This window comes from Patella vulgata, chromosome 4 (genome assembly GCF_932274485.2).
Source record: "Patella vulgata chromosome 4, xgPatVulg1.2, whole genome shotgun sequence".
Taxonomy (NCBI): Eukaryota; Metazoa; Mollusca; class Gastropoda; family Patellidae; genus Patella; species Patella vulgata.
This window is the reverse complement of record NC_065882.2, coordinates 43,132,275-43,152,251: the sequence shown is the minus strand read 5'-3', so window position 1 is coordinate 43,152,251 and position 19,977 is coordinate 43,132,275. Positions and strand designations below refer to the sequence as shown.

Genomic DNA, 19,977 nt, shown 5'->3' with positions numbered 1-19,977 from the left:
ATAAATAGGACCTACCATGTTAATATTTGTGATGAAATGTTATTATAAAAATGTTAGTATAAAAATGATACGTCAAATCATAATAAATGCCGAATTTGGAAAGAGCAGCAGGATTCAAGTCTAACATATAGCAAAGGGAAATAACTCCGTCGGGATTATTGGCTTTTGAATGGAGTGTAATTATAGAACACCTGAACAAGGATTATCTTAGGGATAATAATGTTAAATTGGCTGATTTTATATAACAATAAGCGCCAAAAGTATACAACCAGAAATGACCCAATTTTGGTGTGTATATGAATATTATTACTTGTTGAATCAGTTAATGTTGTTTTTGTAACAAAATCTATATCAATTTTCTCGCCAATAGATGCAAACAAAATCTACATATGCATACGTTATTATATAAAAGCGAGATATTAAATGGTCAAATTCGTAAATCAGAACTTAGGTATACATGTATGTATTACAATGACTATGCAGGCACCACCTGTCAATGGTTATTTATGAACACATCTGGTATGTGTCTGTATACATGTAGATAGGCCTACACAATCTGTTTGAAATTGAACACAGTCTGTCAGTACTACTAACAACCTAACTAAAATATCGATCATTTCTTTCCACTCGTTCTGCTTTCTTGCAATTACAAGTATGTGATGTACATTGTCCAAACTTTAATAATTGGTATAATAGTGATTTGTCTGTCAACAAATCAGCAGTATTGTTATTCTAAGAATTTATACCGGATGTAATGTTTATACAAAATGAGTTGATTCTTTTAGGGCAGGGTTAACGCTCGGAAAGAATACTTGATGACTTGTTTGCCCCTGTGTTGAATAACCTTTTCTTAATTATTCAGCATCATTTAATTTTACCGCAGAATAAGTTATTTTTAGAATGCATCTTTGCGTAAAAACTGGACCTTGGTATAAAAAAGTTTTAGGTCAAGTGTTGTCACATGAACGGTTATAAGAAGAAATATCAAATATAAATGGTTTATTGTTGTCACATAAAACATGTATGTTATTTGGCGCGAACAGGAAACCCGCCTTCTAAGAGCAGAAGTGACGATTTCCGTGTCACGTGAATGGTTACGTATCTGACGACTAAATTCATCATTATACCAATTTACACAAGGATTTTCATTTCTAGTTGAAGGATGTTTTTACCATACAGTTATTTGTAATAACATGTGTGAAAGAGAATTCCTATTGGAAATTCGTTGAAACTCTTTTATATCTTCAACAACGCCATAGTCTTGGATATGTGTTGCGTCTGATGCGTATTTGTGCATGGTGAGAACCGAAGTTTATGTTAGTTCTTTGAATGTGTTGAGAATAGAAGTTCTAGTCCTGTGAATGTTAAATTCCTATAACATGCAAGTAACTTATTCACTTTAAAAGAGGCAGCCAACAATAGTTGCAGCCATATATTTGACACGGGCGTGACTACTTGGATCGAACGGACAGCAATATTGCTTTTAGAGGTTATCAATTTAAATTTTAACTTAAAACAAGAAATTGATAACAAGGAGACATTTTGATTTCTATAGCCTGTGGTATATGTTGTAATCATGGGAAACAAATCATCGCGTATCAAGGGTTCCTCCAAGTCGATGAAGTCCTCCAAATCGATTAAGTCCCAAAAATCTCTGAAGGAAACCAAATCTGCATTTAGAACTAGATCGCTAAATAGCATACCCCAATCTACAGAGACACAGAGAGTACATTCTAAGCCCGTGTCCGTAAGCTCAAGCGATAGAAAAGGTGTGGTTAGTTGCGAACAGACCCAAGAAGATGCAATACTACGAAACCCGACCCAGCACAGACGTCAGAATACGGCTCCAGAAATAACCTTACAAACATCACCAAGGTCCCTGAAGATGAGTGATTTCTCAAAGGTAGTTCACCAACCAGAAGTATTCGAGGATGACGATCAAGAAGATGTTTATATAGATTTTAACTCGGCGTCAGAGGTAACGTTAAACCTATTACACGTATTTCTGGCTAAATCAAAGCTTCATTATAAATTTCTTGTTTTGTTATTGTTATATTTTATATTTGTTGTAAGAACGCAGAATTATAATCTTTAAGAACTATCAAAGAAGATACACTGTTCATTGCCCGATACCTGTTTTTGGCAAACCATGCGGTAACATGGCTATAATTTTGAAAGGAGTTTATCAACGTTGCAAAAGGCACCAGAAAGCATACTGTGGATTCCAACTGATCATTGTATATGGGACGAGTGTATACAACCCTTCCAGAACAATTGACGTAGCTAACATATTTTGTTATGAATTTATAACTAAGATTGTTCCACATTTCTTATTGATCTTCCTTTATTTCTGCCAGTTTTGTTTGGCACTTTTTGCTGTTTTAGCTTGTTCCGTAGTCTCTGTTCATGATTTACAGTAATACAACTATTTTTGAAGATTAGAACAACGTTGAACCCGAATCTGTGATCGCCGAGAATTGGCACCAAGTGTTCTAGTCTCTCTGTTAGGTTTTGTATAAAAATATCGTCCTTGTTAATAATATTTTAGGAATTAGGAACATCACACAATCTTGTTTTGTGATATGATTTAATAAAATATTTATTTCCGGTAATTACAATTATTATATTATGTATAACCCTTTACTTATAGCCTAACCCCGAAGAACTGTGTCATATATGTAGTGTCTATACGGGAAAGATCAAGTTTCTGTGTCGTATATGCTATCAAGTTTATCATCTTGGTTGCCTTCAAAAATTAGAACAACACCAACCATCACCAGTTGTTTGTTATTTAAACAGAGCTGAATCTGAATTAGGGTGGAGCTGCCATCAATGTGTGAGTATTACTTACAGAATAACTCATAAAGAAATGATATGTTAAAAAAAAGAATGATAACCAAACACCCCGGGTATTTTATTAGGTTCGGAAAGTTTTATACATTTAAATCATGATTGGGACAGCGTGGAAATAAAAGCAGTACGGTAGCTGTGGCAAATTCTGCGACAAATCGTAAAATAATAATATATTGTTTGTGATGACCAAAAGTGATGATTTAGATTATTTCGTGTTCATCAGTCGGCCTATATATATAAAAAGGGTTCTGTCCTTTTAGCTCATCTGGTAGATTTTAAGACTATTTAACTCTACATCTAAACGCACTAATCCGTATATTTAGTTAGTACAAGTTATACTTTGGTATTTTTAATTCCAAATTTTAACGTTTTATAATTTCTTGTTAAAGTTGCAATTGCAAATTTTTAAGTTATATTTTTAAAATGTATTAAAATAAAGCCTTAAAATAGATGGTATCCATAAACAGTCCTATCTTGTTAAAGATTAATCCTATTAATCCTATAATTCGCTATTGCCAGCTGAAAAATTGGCAAAAATATCATTTTTAACTTCAAATTCCAACGTTGGAAAATGGCTGCCCCATGTTGTCAATAGCAAAACAGGGGAGGTAATTGTGTTGTTATTTCCTGTTTCATAGATTTTTAAGGGTGGGAAATAATGCCCATGATCGTATAATAGTGATTTGATAACCTATTGAGCAAAAGACATAGAAATAATTATGTTTTGACTTTCTTAGAAAATTTAAAATTCTCGCTTTAATATTAATATCTTAGAATTGAAGTATTTAACATTCAGTAAATATCTATCGTATGTATATTTCCAATTTGACTCTAAATCGTACTTAGATTTGGCTTTCATTTTTTTTTTCAATAAGTTGAGAAAGATTCTCGATATAGCGCAAACTCCAACCTTTGACTCATTAAATATAGACAGCATGGCAGGGTTTATTTTCACAACTTTAAAGTGGCTCTTACCATGGGACCACCACAGTTTTCGATTACGGGAAATGGTCAATGCGATAGACTGCCAATAACCAATTCCGTTATCTAAATTTAGCAAACAAATAAGGACTTAAATGTGTTCTTCAGGTAGTAAAATACGGAGCCTCTTAAAGATACATTATGGGAGACTAGATATAGAGCTGGCAGTTCTCACTGTAATAGTTAAAAACTAGATAATGTAAAAGGAATTTGCTGAAAATCTCGGTTAAATTGATCCACCCTGAACCGAGAATTTAGCGATAGAATTTTAGGCCTAGTCTGTATCATCATTACTAAAGTCGGTACGATAACAATCTCGATTATCCATTTTTTGATTTAATCATAAATGAACGTTGAGCAGCAGATAACATTTCAGGCCTAAAGAAAGACCTGCAATAGGGAGATTTAGTTCTTGTATAATGTATGTTTAAGTGCACGATTCCATTCTTATATAATTATTTCGTTTAAACGAAATATTAATTCGTTTAAAAGCTCATAAATCAACTCTCTAGATTATGGGGTGATTGTGATTTTGAACGGATTGAAAAACACGATTGCAATGAAAATCGAGACTCCGCTATTCTTCAAACAGTCATAACAATATATTCCTCTTAATCAAAACCTACATAATGCATCTTTGAATAATATAAAATTAAAATAAAATAGTTGACTTCATCAAACTCGACAGGCACCACTATACCCAAGGTCATATAATAGTCTCTTTAATACTTCATGTCAATAACAGAACAGTGGACAATGTTAGACTTAAACGCAACGTGAAATATTTCATTCCTTCGCCATTTAGTACAATTTATATTTATATAGGCACAATATTCCAGACGAGAAATACCACTATTCAAGATCGAAGGGCAAATATAGACTTTTAGACCATACATAAAAAAACATATTGATCTAAACAATATTCAAATTATTGATCAATCCTAAGTTAAGTTTCCATTATTTTATAATGGGTTCATACATAAAGAACACATTTTAGGTCATTTTGTATTACATTTAAAGAAAATTATTATTGGTCTTGTCATAGTGTGGTATGTCTTTAATGATTCATATGATCAAGAATTGTTTATGGAGTTTGGGTTTACATTAAGAGAAACATGTGAAGTCAAATATATAATATTCTTGTAATACATATCTAAACGTTATCTCAATAGACCATGAATGACGCCGAAAGTACATTAGATCCAACAGACTTCTTTACATTCGGCTGTTGTCCACCGGCATATAAAGTATACTTTCCCTTGGGAATCTGCCATCCTGCATCTGTCCAAATAGACATGCTTTCTTCTTCTATGATAAAATCCATTTTGAAAGTTTGTCCACTATCGGTAGATATACGTTGAAAATAGACTAATTGTAATTGTGGTGTTGGTTCGGAGAAATCTGGCCATGATAGATATATCTGAACAACTTCGTCTCCTCCCCAAAAACCTGTATTTGTTATATTCACAAAACCTATCACGTTACTGCCTGTCTTCACTTGATCCGCAATGTTCAAATTCGAATACGCAAAACTAGTGTAAGATAAACCGTATCCAAACGGATAAAGGGGTTCGATCTTCGGATACCTGTAAGATCTTCCTTCAACCGAGTAATCAGTCATGGAAGGTATGTCATCGTCTGACGCAGGCCAGGTAAAGGGAAGCCGCGCTGCTGGATTAGCATACGGACCAGCCATAATAACCGTTTCTAATAAAGCGTCGCCAGCAGCTTGAGCTGGGTAAAAGGCTTGAATGATGGCTACCACCCTATCGCTACTATCTGCCCAACGTATATCTACGGGCCCACCATTAAAAAGTAACAGCATAACAGGGGCATTCGCCGGGCTTCCATTTACAGCATCTTGTAGGAGTTGTAGTTGGTGCCCAGGCAAATCTATTGTTCTTCGATCATTCAATTCTGCTTCAAGAACCACTCCTATAAAGCGAGACAAAGTTAATGTAAATATAAAATTGCAAAGAGTTATGATATCATTTCTGAAATAGCATTGTACACAACTTGATAGATTATACCGCTAGAATTGCCAGTAAGAATGCCTGAATTTAAAAACTTATGTAATATTACCCCGTACACAAAATGCACCAAGGGAGATTGTATATGTACTTACCTAGTCCTAAGCAAACAACAACCAGGTTAGTATTTTCCACAGCTTTAGCTACAAGCTGTGAACTGTATTTCAAGCACCGTGTACCGTCCATACAACCGGAGGTATATCTGATATCATACCCCAAAACTTTTAATGTCTCCATTGGAGTTTTCATTAACTTCAGATCGGTATCGGGTGCATAATCTCCAAATAACTGCTTAGTACTGTTCGCCATTGGTCCTATAAAGCTGATATTTACATAAACTTGATTCATCAGTGGCAAAAACTTCTGGTTCTTGAGAAGAACAAATGATTTTGTTGCGGCTTCTATTGCCAGTGCCCTGTGAGCCGGGCTTTCGATGACTGATAGGTTCATTTGTTTATAAGGGTTGATTTCGGGAGGGTCAAATTCCCCAAGTCGCATTCGAATGTTCCACATGGGTTTCATCATTTCTCTGATCTTTTGCACAGTAAGACGACCCTGGTTTACGGCATCTGGAATTGAGTAATATATAGGAGTGTAATCGAACTTCCCACTAGCTAGATCTAGACTGACCCCAGCGTTTATACATTCCACTACGGCATCTACGGTATTGTTCAAGTAATGGTGACTGTATATGATATGTTCAAGCGCTCCCGAATCGCTTCCTATATAGCCTTTAAATCCCCATTCGTCACGCAATATATCAGTAAGCAGTTCCTTATTAGCACAGGCAGGAATGCCATTAATGCTGGTATAACTACACATAATGTTGAATGTTCCAGCTTCCACGCATTTCTTAAATGCCGGTAGGTAGGTTGTTCTCCAATCTCGCATTGTAACATTCACGGCAAAACTGAATCTTGAGTCAGGAATGTTTTCAGGCCCCGAATAAACGTCGATGTGTTTGCATCCTGAACTCACCAAGAGATACCGGGATGTACTATTACCTTGCAATCCCCAAACATAATGTTGAGCGAGAACACCAGTCAAAAAGGGATCTTCGCCATAAGTTTCCTGATTACGACCCCAACGAGCATCTCTCATAATATTTATTACTGGACTGTAGCAGCTCAAACCCTTCTTCTGGCCATAGATTCCGTGCTGTTCAAAATAATTATTTTTGGCCCGAACTTCCATGCCAATCGCTCTTGCTACCCTCAATAGAAGATCCGTATCAAATGTTGCACCTAGACCGATTGGTTGTGGAAAAGCAGTAGCATTACCAGCACCTACATCCCCTCTCAAACATTCTGTGCTCCACGTGTAGTTCTTGATACCCAATCGTGGTATTCCTGGAACGCCTTCTTGGGTCCTTGGTAATTCATGTGACATTTGCTGTGCCATTTCCTCCAAAGTGAGCCGATTAACAAGATCGTCCACCCTCTCTTCCCAAGAAAGACTAACATTTTGGAACGGGAACTCAGACGAAGCGTATGTTAATGCTATGGATAGGAAAAGAAACTTTTTTGCTATCCCCCATTCCATTTCCCTTGCCTTTTGTATATTATATGATCAAAAATATATTTGCACTTCATGTTATTCAGACAGCGTTATCTATCTTGTCACCTTGAAGACGTGAATCCGAGATTAAATAAATACTAAATAAAGACTCTTTTTTCATATCTTTTTTTGCCCATTATAAAGATACCACGAATGAACCTTAAAGCGACCAATACATAAATATGCACTTCTTTCAATTGATATTCTTAACTTTGTGTAGATGGTGGAACGTTTGTCACGTGTGTAAAACAACCACGAGTTACAAGGCATTTGGACATCTTATAGAAGATGATCGATTTATTATATAGATTTTAATTTGTATGCTACTTTAAATTCTGTATCTTTATCTCTCGTTTAAATTAATATCTAATGTTAAAAAGGCAAAAACTTTAACTTCTGACTCATTAAATATAAACATCCGTTTGCGGATGTTAATATGATATCCTGATTTTTCACGACCTTTAAGTGGTTCTTATCATAGTTTAACCACAGTTTTAGATCACTAGCATAATATATATATATATATATAGAGAGAGAAATGGGGTTTAACGTCCACTCGATACAAACTAACTAGGTCATTTCGGGACTAACATATGGTTCAATTTTATTTCCATAATTCGCTTGCGCGTAGGGGCCTTTAGTAGTGGGAGGAAACCGGAGGACCCGGAGAAAACCCACGAGGTTGGACAGGCGACCCTACTCCTTGTCACGTACAACCGGGGATTCGAAACCACGCCAGTTGACTCAATGACAGGCTTAATGATACAGCGCGCACGTGCTAACCACTAAGCCATCCACCCCCCCCCCCCCCCCGGCATAATATAACAAATAGACGTTAACGTTATCTATGTGTATTTAAAACAGATGGTTCATTTATAAAATTAACAGTAGACAAAGATTTCGTTTCATCGAATTATGAACATTATTGATATTTAAAGTTAGAAGAGATTCATGTGGCCAAGAAATGTTAAGGGTGTTGCACTGACTTTGTGTCATAGATATCTTTTATTTTATTTTACTTGAAGCGAATACATATAAAAATACTAAATCCGAAATACCTACTCAAAACCTAGGGCAATTATTTCCCCAGAGAGTTTTTAAATTTACAATTTGTTCAATGAGTTGTTCAAAATAATTACTTTCGGCTGGAACTTCCAGGCTAATCTCTCTTGGTATCCTCAAAAAAATATCAAATATTGCACATAGATCGATTGACAATGGATAACCTGTAACAATTCGAACACCATGTTTAGATCTCAATATCAGGTATGGCGTTCCGGCTGATTCATGTTATATTACATTAGCTGTGTCATTTCTTCCAAAGTGAGTATGTTCACCTAATGGCCCACTCCATCTTTTCAGGAAAGATTGACATTCCGGTACAGGAAATCAGACGAAGTATCTCATATATCTTATATAAATATGTGGTGGGATAAAAATATACTCTTTTCGTTGTCACGTTATTCGCTAATTAAGCATTATCTATTTAGTCCCAAAGATAAAAACATTTATATTCTTATCGTTGAATTTATCGTGGCAGAGAAGTGGAACGTGTCCTCAAAATTCATAACCATTTGACGTTTATGAAATAAAAGGTGAAATAATATCAACTACGGATTGTAAACATGAATAACTAGTAGTCTACATTATATTTATCAGTTACTATAAATGTAAATTATACAATGCACTGCACAGTACTACTTGTATACTGCTGTAGCTATCTCTGTTTATTATTTGCATTAAATTTGATAGATATACATGTAACTGGTACTGATCAAGGTTAAGCGTGTTTGTTAAAGCTTATATACCTAAATAGAAATATATGTATTTGACAGTTTGATGTCTTATTCTGTTATACAGTAAATCTACTAATTTATGGCGGTGTCAATACGTCCTATCACATGAACTTATTTTTATTTTCACGAATAGGACAAAACAACGGCTAAACAGTTTTAAATTTAGATGTGTTTTTGGTTGTCTTTTAATAGTTCCTTCCAAAAATTAAATTCTGCAACATGGCGTTGTTTAGTATAGTAGGTAGGTTCTAGGCCACTGCTGAAAAAACAAAAAAGAAGCAGTGGGGTATTTCCGATGAGGTCAAGCGAAAATCACGCGCATTTTATAATATTTCAGGGACGGAAAGTAGATGGAAAGTAGATGTTTAGGTAAATGTCACACTTGTAACACAAAGCACAAGGCGTTTACGTACCAAAACTTATCTAAGTTATGTCGCAATACAAAAATATTCCCAGTACTTGGGGAAAACTTCTCCGGACCACCTATGCCCTTAAAAACATGTCTTGTTTTGCAAGTATATTTTAATGTTTTTTTCTTTATTAACATCATCTAGCAAATTTACAAGAGATAAACATACGGTTCTATTAATCATTGTGAATTCATTCAACCCGAAAACTGTCTTATTGTTTATTATGTGAATAATAATATTATAAATGTAAATTTTTAAATCCTTTGATCTATTCAAGAATATGACGTACCTAAGGTTTTCTATTCAAGAAATTGTCAGCAATTTGAAACCTATACTAAAGGGCTGAATGGAAAGATGATTTAAATATCAAACTATCCTACAAAATAGATCATTTATTTTAATAAGTTTTATCATGTAATGAACCGTAATATTGCAAAGGCGTGATTGTATCGTGGATTAAGGTTTCGTATTTTAAACTAAGTTTATTGAATTACGTTGATGTACGACCGTTTGTCGTTCTAAACATTGGATACTGTACATTTGAGATATCCATTCATATGTTCGATACGGTTAATAAATGATAACAACATTATTACTTAAGCTTTTCACCTACCTGTGAACATAAATAAAACATTTTGGAATGTATATTGATAACATAAGGATTTATGATTATGAATTTCTTGTACAACAGAAAGACTTTTTCTATGATATTCAACCCTACAAGATAATTTTAAAAAAAGAAATCTTTTTTTTCACGTTATTTTTTCTTTTGTTACTAAAACTAAAATAAGGAAAAGTTTGTTTTTAATACGTCCACCTGAAAACAAAGAAACCGTTATACCAAAAATAAACAAGAAACACTTTGTTTTAAAACGTCCACATGGAAACAAAAACAAAATTTTGTTAAAAAAAATAAACAAGGACGACTTTGTTTTTAATACGCCCACATGAAAAAACCAACAATAAACAAGGACGATTTTTTATACTCCCACTTGAAAAGGATCAAGCGGGATTGTATTATAGAAAATAAACAAGATGGGGTTTTGTTTTTTTATACTCCTGCATGAAAATATATAAGCACGATTATATATAAGATTAAATAACTGTTCAAGTTTAAATATTTTACAGGATAATCTGGTACGACTTTTATCAGAACCGGAAATAACCAAGTTAATTTCGACAGTAGAGCAATATAACATAAAGCAAGGTAAATTTTGAATTTTTACTGTATAAAAAGGAAACACCGGTTATTGTACGAGTTCCATTTTAGACCATCTCATAGCACTTTTTCATTTAATAGTAGAACTGTACAATTCTTTTTGACTTTAAAAGCAAATAATCCTAAATAAAATAAGGCTAAAAAATCTATTCACTTAGTACCTGTATATAGTATAAATGAAATGAAATGGGGTTTAACGTTCCACTTTTGTTCTTCATCCGGGTTAATGAAGACGTGCGTACGCTATGCAGTATGTGCTATGGGGAAATTTTGCTCCAACAACTACGCTCCGTTCCTTTATGTGCACGCCAAGATGTACACTCGAACACGACTTTTCGCCCCATACTAAACGACTTGGCGCTGTTCCTTGCCAGGCACCCTGCCCTGCACCATTGAACTTTCACAGTCAACACCGGGATAGAACCAGCTGGCCAGTGTCTTACCCATCGTACCCAAATGGCTCAGGCAATTAGTATAAAATCAAAAATGTACTTTTAATGAATTTCAGGCGCATCTCTCTATAGACAGCAGTATTTATGTTATAAAAAGGCTGCTCATAGAGATACCTTTAAAGAGGAAATAACAGATGAACGCCTAACCGACGAAAGATCAATATTTGACAAACTTGACGTGAAACATACTGGTCACATCAGCTGGGTTCAATTCATCAATAGTGAAGCCATCAGAATATTTGAGAAAAGAACAAAGGTAAAAAAAAAACAAAAAAAAAACATAGATGCTACTGAGAAAGTATAATTCTAAGTGATTCTGACAGAGGATGTGTATCTAGTTGCAAATATAGCAGACTCGCCATTGTCTGCACAGCACACATAACCGGAGTAAAATATATTTCTTCATGTTTTTCTCAAGCCAAGTGTGCCTTTCCTTTAGATAAAGTGTCCATCGCTCTATATATAAGTTAATATATTCGACAAAATCTTTGATTTTATAATCACATTATACCATAATTGCAACTATTTCCTGTTTACTATTGGTATATCTCAAAATGGCGCCGAGTCAACGGAAATGATCAATAGCGGATGTTTCTTCTACACTTGAATACCACCACCAGTAACCACTGTGCAGGAGGATTATTGTGGAATGCGTCTAATATAAGATTATATATTATTATTGCACACATTCCTTGAACAAATTGTAAAGTTGAAACGTGGCTGGTCAAATTAAGCATCAAAGATGAAAATTAAATAAGAGATATATTCCCACGAACGTGGATGTGTAAATATACTTTTATTGGCCATAATTTATTTATTGGGTCTCAATATATTCATTTTGTATATTTAGATAAGTATTCGTTGAATTTCAAGTCATCTGTGGGACGCAAGTTGGTGCTATGTATATCCATCAGCAGAAGCATGGCGGAGGGTCGGGAATTATTGTATATGACAACGATATAATACCCATCTAATTGGGGTTGCTATGTTTTAACTGTTTGAAAGAATTTGTTGTGATCGTGTTTTTTTTCTATGTTTTGTTCAGTAGGTTGACTGCGTCGTCTAAGCGACTTGTGCCATGTAATCTGAATAGTGTTCTTTTATTTCTTAGAATCAACTGGTAAAGATATTAACTCAAGGAGAATTATACAGAGCAAGACAAATATTCCTCAACTACGACCACGATAGGGATGGGGAGATAACTCGTTTCGAATCACGTATGGCACAGATGCAGAACTTCAGGTTTGTGTCGTTTAACAATTTAATTGCACTGCAGAAAAAAATACTCGTCCAATTGTATTCTTATCGAAATGTGTAGGGCGAGGAGTTGGTAGAAGGATCAGTAACAAAGGCAAAATATTTGGTATGTAGGCCTGGGTGCAAAATCGAGGTATCAATTGTGATTTGTGACGCATATCTAGACCCAAATATAAAAGATTTAATTTCATCAGCTGAAACCAACAAAAAAAAACAAAAAGTGGGGAATTTGCACGCTTCATAAAATATTTTAACTATATTTCTTTGAGTGGCATTTAGTAGATTAACAGTAAAACACTATTATTAACAATTACTGGTTTATTAACATACAACGTTTTCTTTAAATATCAGATTATAAGTCTATATTTAACTATATTTCTTTGAGTGGCATTTAGTAGATTAACAGTAAAACACTATTATTAACAATTACTGGTTTATTAACATACAACGTTTTCTTTAAATATCAGATTATAAGTCTATATTTGGTGTTTGGTCTGAAGTACTGTGTCTTTAGAAATTCCACAAGCATACGCTACTTTCCCGTACTTCACAATTTTGTTGTCTCATCTGACAAATGATAAACAGGGGTAATAGAAAAATGCTTTTATTTTATTTGTACTTTGTTTGACATAAACACAAAACTTGTACTCCATACTTTCAGAGATATAAGCTGCTTCCCTACACCGACCCCGAGTACATTACTGTTCACTAATGAAGAAATAGGAGGGTAAGTTCTATAATTTTACTTTCGTAAACACGTTACCTTGATATGTACACTGTTGAGCATTATCTCATAACTTTAGGATTATGGGAACTGGAGTGGCTCGGTGAGTAAGACGCTGGCTCGCTCACCCTGTGGTCTCAGGTTCGCTCCCGGTGTTGGCGAGAAAGTTCCTCGGGATTTTCCGCCTGGGTTTCACTTAGCAGTGGCCAGATGGAACGAAAAATCGAACCGCTGTCCGGACAAAAATTTCCCTCATTGCACACAATATGACAAAAGCCCGTGTTCATTAGCCCAGCCGATGCAGAAAAGTAGGACGTTAAACACCATTTCATTTGATAATCTTTAAGTGGCATTTAGCGATCGGAAACACATTAACAGAACACAGTTTTTATGGGATACAATCACTAGTTTTATTCTAAAAGCACGACGTTTCGACAAGTATCCTCTTATCGTTATCAAGCACAATGATAATTTAGTTCGTTTCTGGGGTTTTACGTCCACTTCCACCTAAGGTGATATCGTAGACAATGACATTTAGTAAACTTGAGGTCAATATATACAAAATTCATAGTGAAACCATCAACATGGATTAAAATAACAAAGTAACAAAAATAATATAAGAGGTAAAGGATATTTAACAAAACCAACAAGCACAACAAGGTAATTAGCTGGCTGCATAAACTCTAATACATGAGTAGGGGGTTATTAACTAGTATGAGGCCCTTCAAAGGGTGCCATGAATAAACAGGGTAAAGCTGATGTGACACAGATAGTGAGGCCATATATGCATGAAATTAAATATGATATGGATTTATAAATACAAATATAACTATACACAAATAATGGACAGGGCATATGATGATGTTATTAATCTGCATAATATAATTTAACTATGGTAATTTAGCACCCTTGGTTGTATTACCCCCCCCCCCTTTTGATTATTAAGTTTTCGCTATTATAGATTATCCCAAACCTGTCCATGATTTGATTTCTATAGGATTGGCTTGACCGATAAATCAAACTCTTGTACACTTCTTGATCATTATTATTTTAGTGTCATCAGTTGGATGGATTTCCTGCGTGATCAAGCGATATGCATAATAGCCAGCAGACGAAATTCTTTCTGCAAATATCCACCAAAGCCCAGAGACCCCCCTGAAGCCGTCGTTCCTGATGTTCTAGATAAGAAAACAAAATTACAAACCGAAAATAAAGCCGACAAAATTATCACCGACGAGGAACGTGTTCAAAACACAGCCCGAACTGAAGAGATTGCAGTGAAGTCAGATACAGACACGCCTGTCGATATTGCTTCAAATCCATCTCCTTCGGCCCATGCTCAAAATAGCATCCCTCTTGGAAAAGCTGACCCCATCTCTACAACAGAGTCTGTTGAGGTTTTAGAACCACACACAAATACTGTTTTGATGAGATCCGGACGAAGTAAATCTACCATGGCAAATCTAAGCGATGATCGAACAAAAAAGCTTCAAATGCCCATTAGACGTGCAAGTGCAGCGAAATCGGCAGATCAAGCCATTGCCGACACAGAACCGAAACTACGAAAAATTCCAAACGTTATTCTTCACGAGGAGGATCATCCATCTCAAAAAACTGCTCGGTCTGACTCTCGTGAATCTATTGACGTCGACACTAGTGATGTTGTACGCAGATTTCCAAAGAAGCCACGTGGACAAATCATGTCAATGTATGTGTATGAAAGCAACAGAAGAGTAAGCAGTGAGAACCAATCGATCAGAAGACCCGTTTCTGTTGTTGGTTTCAAAATGGAACCAACAGATCTCGTGTCAAAGCTTTCAGTCAAACTTAAGACAAGGGCATCCACTGTGTCACAAAATAGTATTCATCGTTTACTGATAAATGATGCGATGAATTCCGATGTTCAGAAACGAAACGCCGAGGCACAGCTGTCAGTTAATGATGTTTCTGCCAGTAAAGTACCCAAAAGTACCCAAGATGCTGAAGTTTTGGAACCCACTCCAGGCGCGGATGCTGTAAAACATGTTTCCAAACATGATGTTGAAATTCGTGAAAGAGACGATCTATTTCATGAAACTAAACCAGAAACCGGAAAGTTTCGGGCCTCAGACAGTGAAATTTTAAAACCTGGACGACCACAAAAAACAACACGCGGTCAAACTAACTCTTTATTTGTGACCCGAAGTGAACGAGCCATGTTATTGATTGATCAAAAAGATAGACGGCCCATGTCTCTTGGGTAGTTTTTAGACTAATGGTGTGTACATATTGTATATTATCATGATAGACAACTGAGGAAATAACTTCTTTCTGTCTCATCAGACTTACTTATTTATATTGTATCAATCATAGTTTATATATGGATAAAAATTGTGTATACCGCTATAAATAAGTGCATGCTGCTATAAATAAGTTTATACTGCTATAAATAAGTTTATACTGATATAAATAAATTTATATTGATATAAATATGTATATAATGATATGAATTAGATAAATTTATATTGATATAAATAAGTTTATACTGGTATAAATAAATTTATGCTGATTTAAATAAGTTTATATTGATATAAATAAATTTATACTAATATAAATACGTCTCTGAATATTAATATAGCTATCAATATTAATAAGATGACTATCAATATGTCGGCTTCACTGAAGCCAATTTTAAGAAGTGACTCTTACTTACTGTTGGACCCAATATAATTTGTTTTTATAATATTCACCCGAGTCAATTTTAATATAATTTGTTTTGTTTTTTTAATTTTCACCAAAGTCAATTTTAATTTCCACCTAAGTCATTTGTAATATAAATATGTTTTTTGTATAATTTTCACCAAAGTCAATTTTAATATAATTTGATTTTTATAATTTTCACCCAAGCCAATTTTAATTTCCACCCAAGTCAATTTTAATATAATTTGGTTTTTTTTATATAATTTTCACCCAAGTCAATTTTAATTTCCACCCAAGTCAATTTTAATACAATTTGTTTTTTTTTATAATTTTGACCCAGGTCAATTTTAATTTCCACCCAAGTCAATTTTAATATAATTCTTGATCTTACTAGTAGACAAAAACACAGAGAACCTGGTCATGAAGACAAAGGGCCCATTTTCTTACTAGACACAGAGGGTGCCTTTTCTTGGACTGTGGGTCCTTTTTCTTGAACTTGGGGCACTCCAACTGGATTTGGTGTTTGGATTTCGAAGAAGAATAGGCGGGACCGCCGCTGTCCGGGCAAAATGTCCCATCATTATATTACTATATAAATGACTTGGGTGATAATTTAAAAAAATCAAATTATATTACAAATGACTTGGGTGAAAACTAAAATTGACTTGGGTGAAAGTTATAAAAAACAAATTATATTAAAATTTACTTAGGTGGAAATTATAAAAAAAAAACCAAATTATATTAGAAATGACTTGGGTGGAAATTAAAATTGACTTGGGTGAAAATTATAAAAAAACAAATTATATTAAAATTGACTTGGGTGAAAATTATTAAAAAAAATTATATTAAAATTGACTTGGGTGAATATTAAAAAATATAAATGATATTATTTTTCATATCCCTTATCAGCCACCGTAGATTTTATAGACGTCAGTCACTTTAGGTCGAAGAAACAGAAACGCCCAGTTACATTCATTGACAGTACAGTATCTTGTTTGACCATAATTGACACCCAAAGTAATTCTGGCGGAGCTAATGTGAGGATGAGTGTGGTGGTGGGGTGAACCGATTTCCTCGATACTACATTGCATTGTACCATTTATTTTATGTAAACAGATAAATACACCTATGTAGATAATTAATGGGGTTAAAATTGGCTTTTATAAGTGGAATACTGGAATAAGTGTAAATAATTAAATCTGAAGTGGATGTTTAATTAATGTTTTATTAGTAACATTTCCTTGACGGAAACCATTCTTCATTGCAAGTTGTATGATTATAAAAAAAATAAAAATAAACTGTTTTGGGGAATATTATATAAGTAGAGGCGGGTCCAGTCATTTTGAAAAGTCAACTGTGGAAAATTCAATATACGGTAAAATCCTGCTAATGAGACTAGTTGCGGGACTGATATAAAGTGGTCTTAATAGAGAGAGAGGAACGGTCTTATTACAACAAATACAAGTAACCGTAGTCTATGGTTTGGTCATGATGTAACCTTTATAACTTATCCTATAAGGGTATACATGGCATGATATTGTTTAATATGCTGAACATCTCTTTGTAATTTATACAATAAACGTAATGACCTACTTTTTCAGATATAGACCCGCGGTCAAATTAGGTTTAAATTGTGTATGACGAGTTGAGACGAGTAATAAATCGTGAAATACGTTAATTAAATATGGTCAATACTGAGAGGGCATGTTGTGATATGATAGTTATCTTTATGACCAGTGGCAAATACGTAATGTAGGCCATGATCAATAGCTCGGTACCCTGTTTGACTCGCCACTTTACGTCGTTTAAGTAACAAAATAAGAGAGTATTAAGACACTCTCACGTGATATGCAATACAGTACTCAATACATACGAATAATAACATTATTAAATACACCAAATAATAGCGTTTTATAATATTATTTAAAAGCCCCATAACAGAATTGCGAAAATATAAAAAAAAATGAACTGAGCCAAATCGGTCAAACCGGTCATATCTCCATGTATCGGTAGCCCTTATGTGGTTGACAAATACAGTGTAGCCTAGGTGTTCAGATGGGACGAAAACATGTTGTTCAACATTGTGCACATTATGAACCTAAAAGAACCCGTGACAGGTGGGGTTTGAGACACAGGGCCATAGGAATCAATTAACCATATGTTTCAAAATGACCGAGGGATGTGTGACGAGATGTTAAACCCAACTCCATTCCATTCCTAATAACGTAGAAATATTAATCTCATCAATATATTTTTGATTATCGGCATACAAGGTATATTTAATTCTAAGCATTCGTAATAATCTCATAATCCTGGAATAAACGTACAATCGCAACAACGCACGTATTTCACTTGATAAAACTATCTAATTAAGACCACAGTATCAGTATCAATAAAGATAACATAACCGGAAGTTGAATGTCCACTCAAAAAAGTCAATTAAGCTACTTCCGTGACAACAGAACTACAGTTTTAAGACAATGTCATAAAGTCAATGGGTTTTTTTTTCACGGCCGAAGAGATATCTTACAGAAAAGATACGGTGGCTTAGTGGGTTGGGTAAGCGCTGGATAGCTATATAACTTGGATGTCCCGGGTTCGATCGCGGTGTTCCTCGGATATTCCAGTGTGCTTTCCTTTTGTCAATGGTTTGAATTCTAAATCAAACTATGACAAAATATCCTTCATAGCACACTGCATGACTTATGTCTGTCTTCATTAACCCGGATAGAGCAGAAATGTAAGACGTTAAACCTCATTCATTTTTTAGAAAGCCATAAATTCTGATTCTATACGTAAACGTTGTCAGGGAGGAAATGTTCGCGGGTTCGTTCATTGCATTGTCCGAGAAAGTTCATCGGGATTTTCCGACGTGGTTTCCCCTTGTTCGGATGGAGCGAAAAACCGAGGTCACGCATGTATACATTGGCATGCACGTAAAAGATCCCCTGGCAGTTGGAATTCGATATAAGAGGGAATGAGAGTGATGTCGTAACTTAAAAGGAATATGAATACATAATACACTGTATTAAATATTGTTGTCACTGGTATAATTTAGATTCAAGCCCCACCTTATCACCGTGAGGGGAGCCACGGTGGCTAAGTGAGTAAGACGCTGACTCGCTAACCTGGAGGTCGCGTGTTTGATCTCTGCATGGCCGAGAAAGTTTGTTGAGATTTTCCTGCGTGGTTTCCCCATGTCAGTGGTGCAGGACGGGGGGCTTGACAATGACAGCTGTCTAGTCGTTCGGATGGAACGAAAAACTAAGTCCCTGTGTACATTGACGTGCACGTAAAAAATCCCTTGGCAGTTGGAATTAGATATAAGAGTAGGTCATAGTGCTGCTGCCCGGACAAAATGTCCCCCATAGCACACTGTATGGTGTATGCCCGTCTTCATTAAAACTAATTATTGTCAAATCCTATACTGTTGGTTTTCTCAATATAACTGTAAATGACCACTTATTGAAATTCATCAAAACCCACAAGATTGTGTTGCGTACCTTTAGATTACATATAACGTTAAAATGATTCCCATGGTGGTAATCTGGAATCATTTTTCATAAACAGGATTTTAATTGACAGTAAGGACAAAAAGAAAAGTAAGCAAAACAAATTTTTTTGTCAGTAAATCGCTCCAATTTTTTCAGTTGTCAATATATTATGCTGACTAAACAGATACACTTCTTCATAAAAAGTAGACATTGTAAACACATCTGTACGACGGTCACCATCTAAAATCTTTCGGCACAGGGGTTGTCATTTTAGAAATATCTCTTGGCAAGATTCGCTGATGTGAGATATAAACCGAATGGACGATGATATTTATTCTCACCAAATTGCAATCTACAGAAATCGGAGGGAGTTGGTCAGATATGTGTTTTACGACTTCGTATTTCTACCTTAAAGGGACTATCCCGATTTGAACAGAGTCTCAAAAATGAAAGTCTGAGTACGTATGAAATTTAAGGCCAAAATATAGAGGAATGGTGTATTTACCTTGTCTCAAAATTTCAGCT

At 34.9% G+C, this 19,977-nt stretch overlaps 2 protein-coding genes across 3 annotated transcripts; one reads left to right on the top strand and one right to left on the bottom strand.

Annotated features, from left to right (window-relative positions):
• Positions 1 to 1,142: 1,142 nt before the first annotated feature.
• Positions 1,143 to 17,261, top strand: LOC126817635 (uncharacterized). 2 transcript variants are annotated; one of them, XM_050544724.2, is made up of 7 exons: positions 1,143 to 1,978; positions 2,651 to 2,836; positions 10,756 to 10,834; positions 11,355 to 11,554; positions 12,410 to 12,540; positions 13,217 to 13,282; positions 14,334 to 17,261. In XM_050544724.2, exons 1-7 carry the CDS (start codon positions 1,577 to 1,579, stop codon positions 15,520 to 15,522), a joined length of 2,253 nt encoding a protein of 750 aa, XP_050400681.1. In that variant the 5' UTR covers positions 1,143 to 1,576; the 3' UTR covers positions 15,523 to 17,261. The 2 variants fall into 2 exon arrangements, with proteins under 2 accessions (XP_050400681.1, XP_050400682.1); XM_050544725.2 differs by lacking the exons at positions 1,143 to 1,978; positions 2,651 to 2,836; positions 10,756 to 10,834; positions 11,355 to 11,554 and adding an exon at positions 11,625 to 12,082.
• LOC126817636 (uncharacterized) lies at positions 4,890 to 7,455 on the bottom strand. Its single transcript, XM_050544727.1, has 2 exons — positions 5,960 to 7,455; positions 4,890 to 5,769 (listed from the first exon to the last, which is right to left on the bottom strand). Exons 1-2 carry the CDS (start codon positions 7,404 to 7,406, stop codon positions 5,000 to 5,002), a joined length of 2,217 nt encoding a protein of 738 aa, XP_050400684.1. The 5' UTR covers positions 7,407 to 7,455; the 3' UTR covers positions 4,890 to 4,999.
• Positions 17,262 to 19,977: the final 2,716 nt, after the last annotated feature.

Excerpts from the sequence above, each read along its gene's own strand:
- LOC126817636 (XM_050544727.1), bottom strand. The coding sequence starts at position 7,406 with ATGGAATGGGGGATAGCAAAAAAGTTTCTTTTCCTATCCATAGCATTA. Across the intron at positions 5,770-5,959 it reads TGTTGTTTGCTTAGGACTAG|GAGTGGTTCTTGAAGCAGAA; the intron begins GTAAGTACATAT and ends CTCGCTTTATAG.
- LOC126817635 (XM_050544724.2), top strand. The coding sequence starts at position 1,577 with ATGGGAAACAAATCATCGCGTATCAAGGGTTCCTCCAAGTCGATGAAG. Across the intron at positions 1,979-2,650 it reads ATTTTAACTCGGCGTCAGAG|CCTAACCCCGAAGAACTGTG; the intron begins GTAACGTTAAAC and ends CTTTACTTATAG. Across the intron at positions 13,283-14,333 it reads ACTAATGAAGAAATAGGAGG|TGTCATCAGTTGGATGGATT; the intron begins GTAAGTTCTATA and ends TTATTATTTTAG.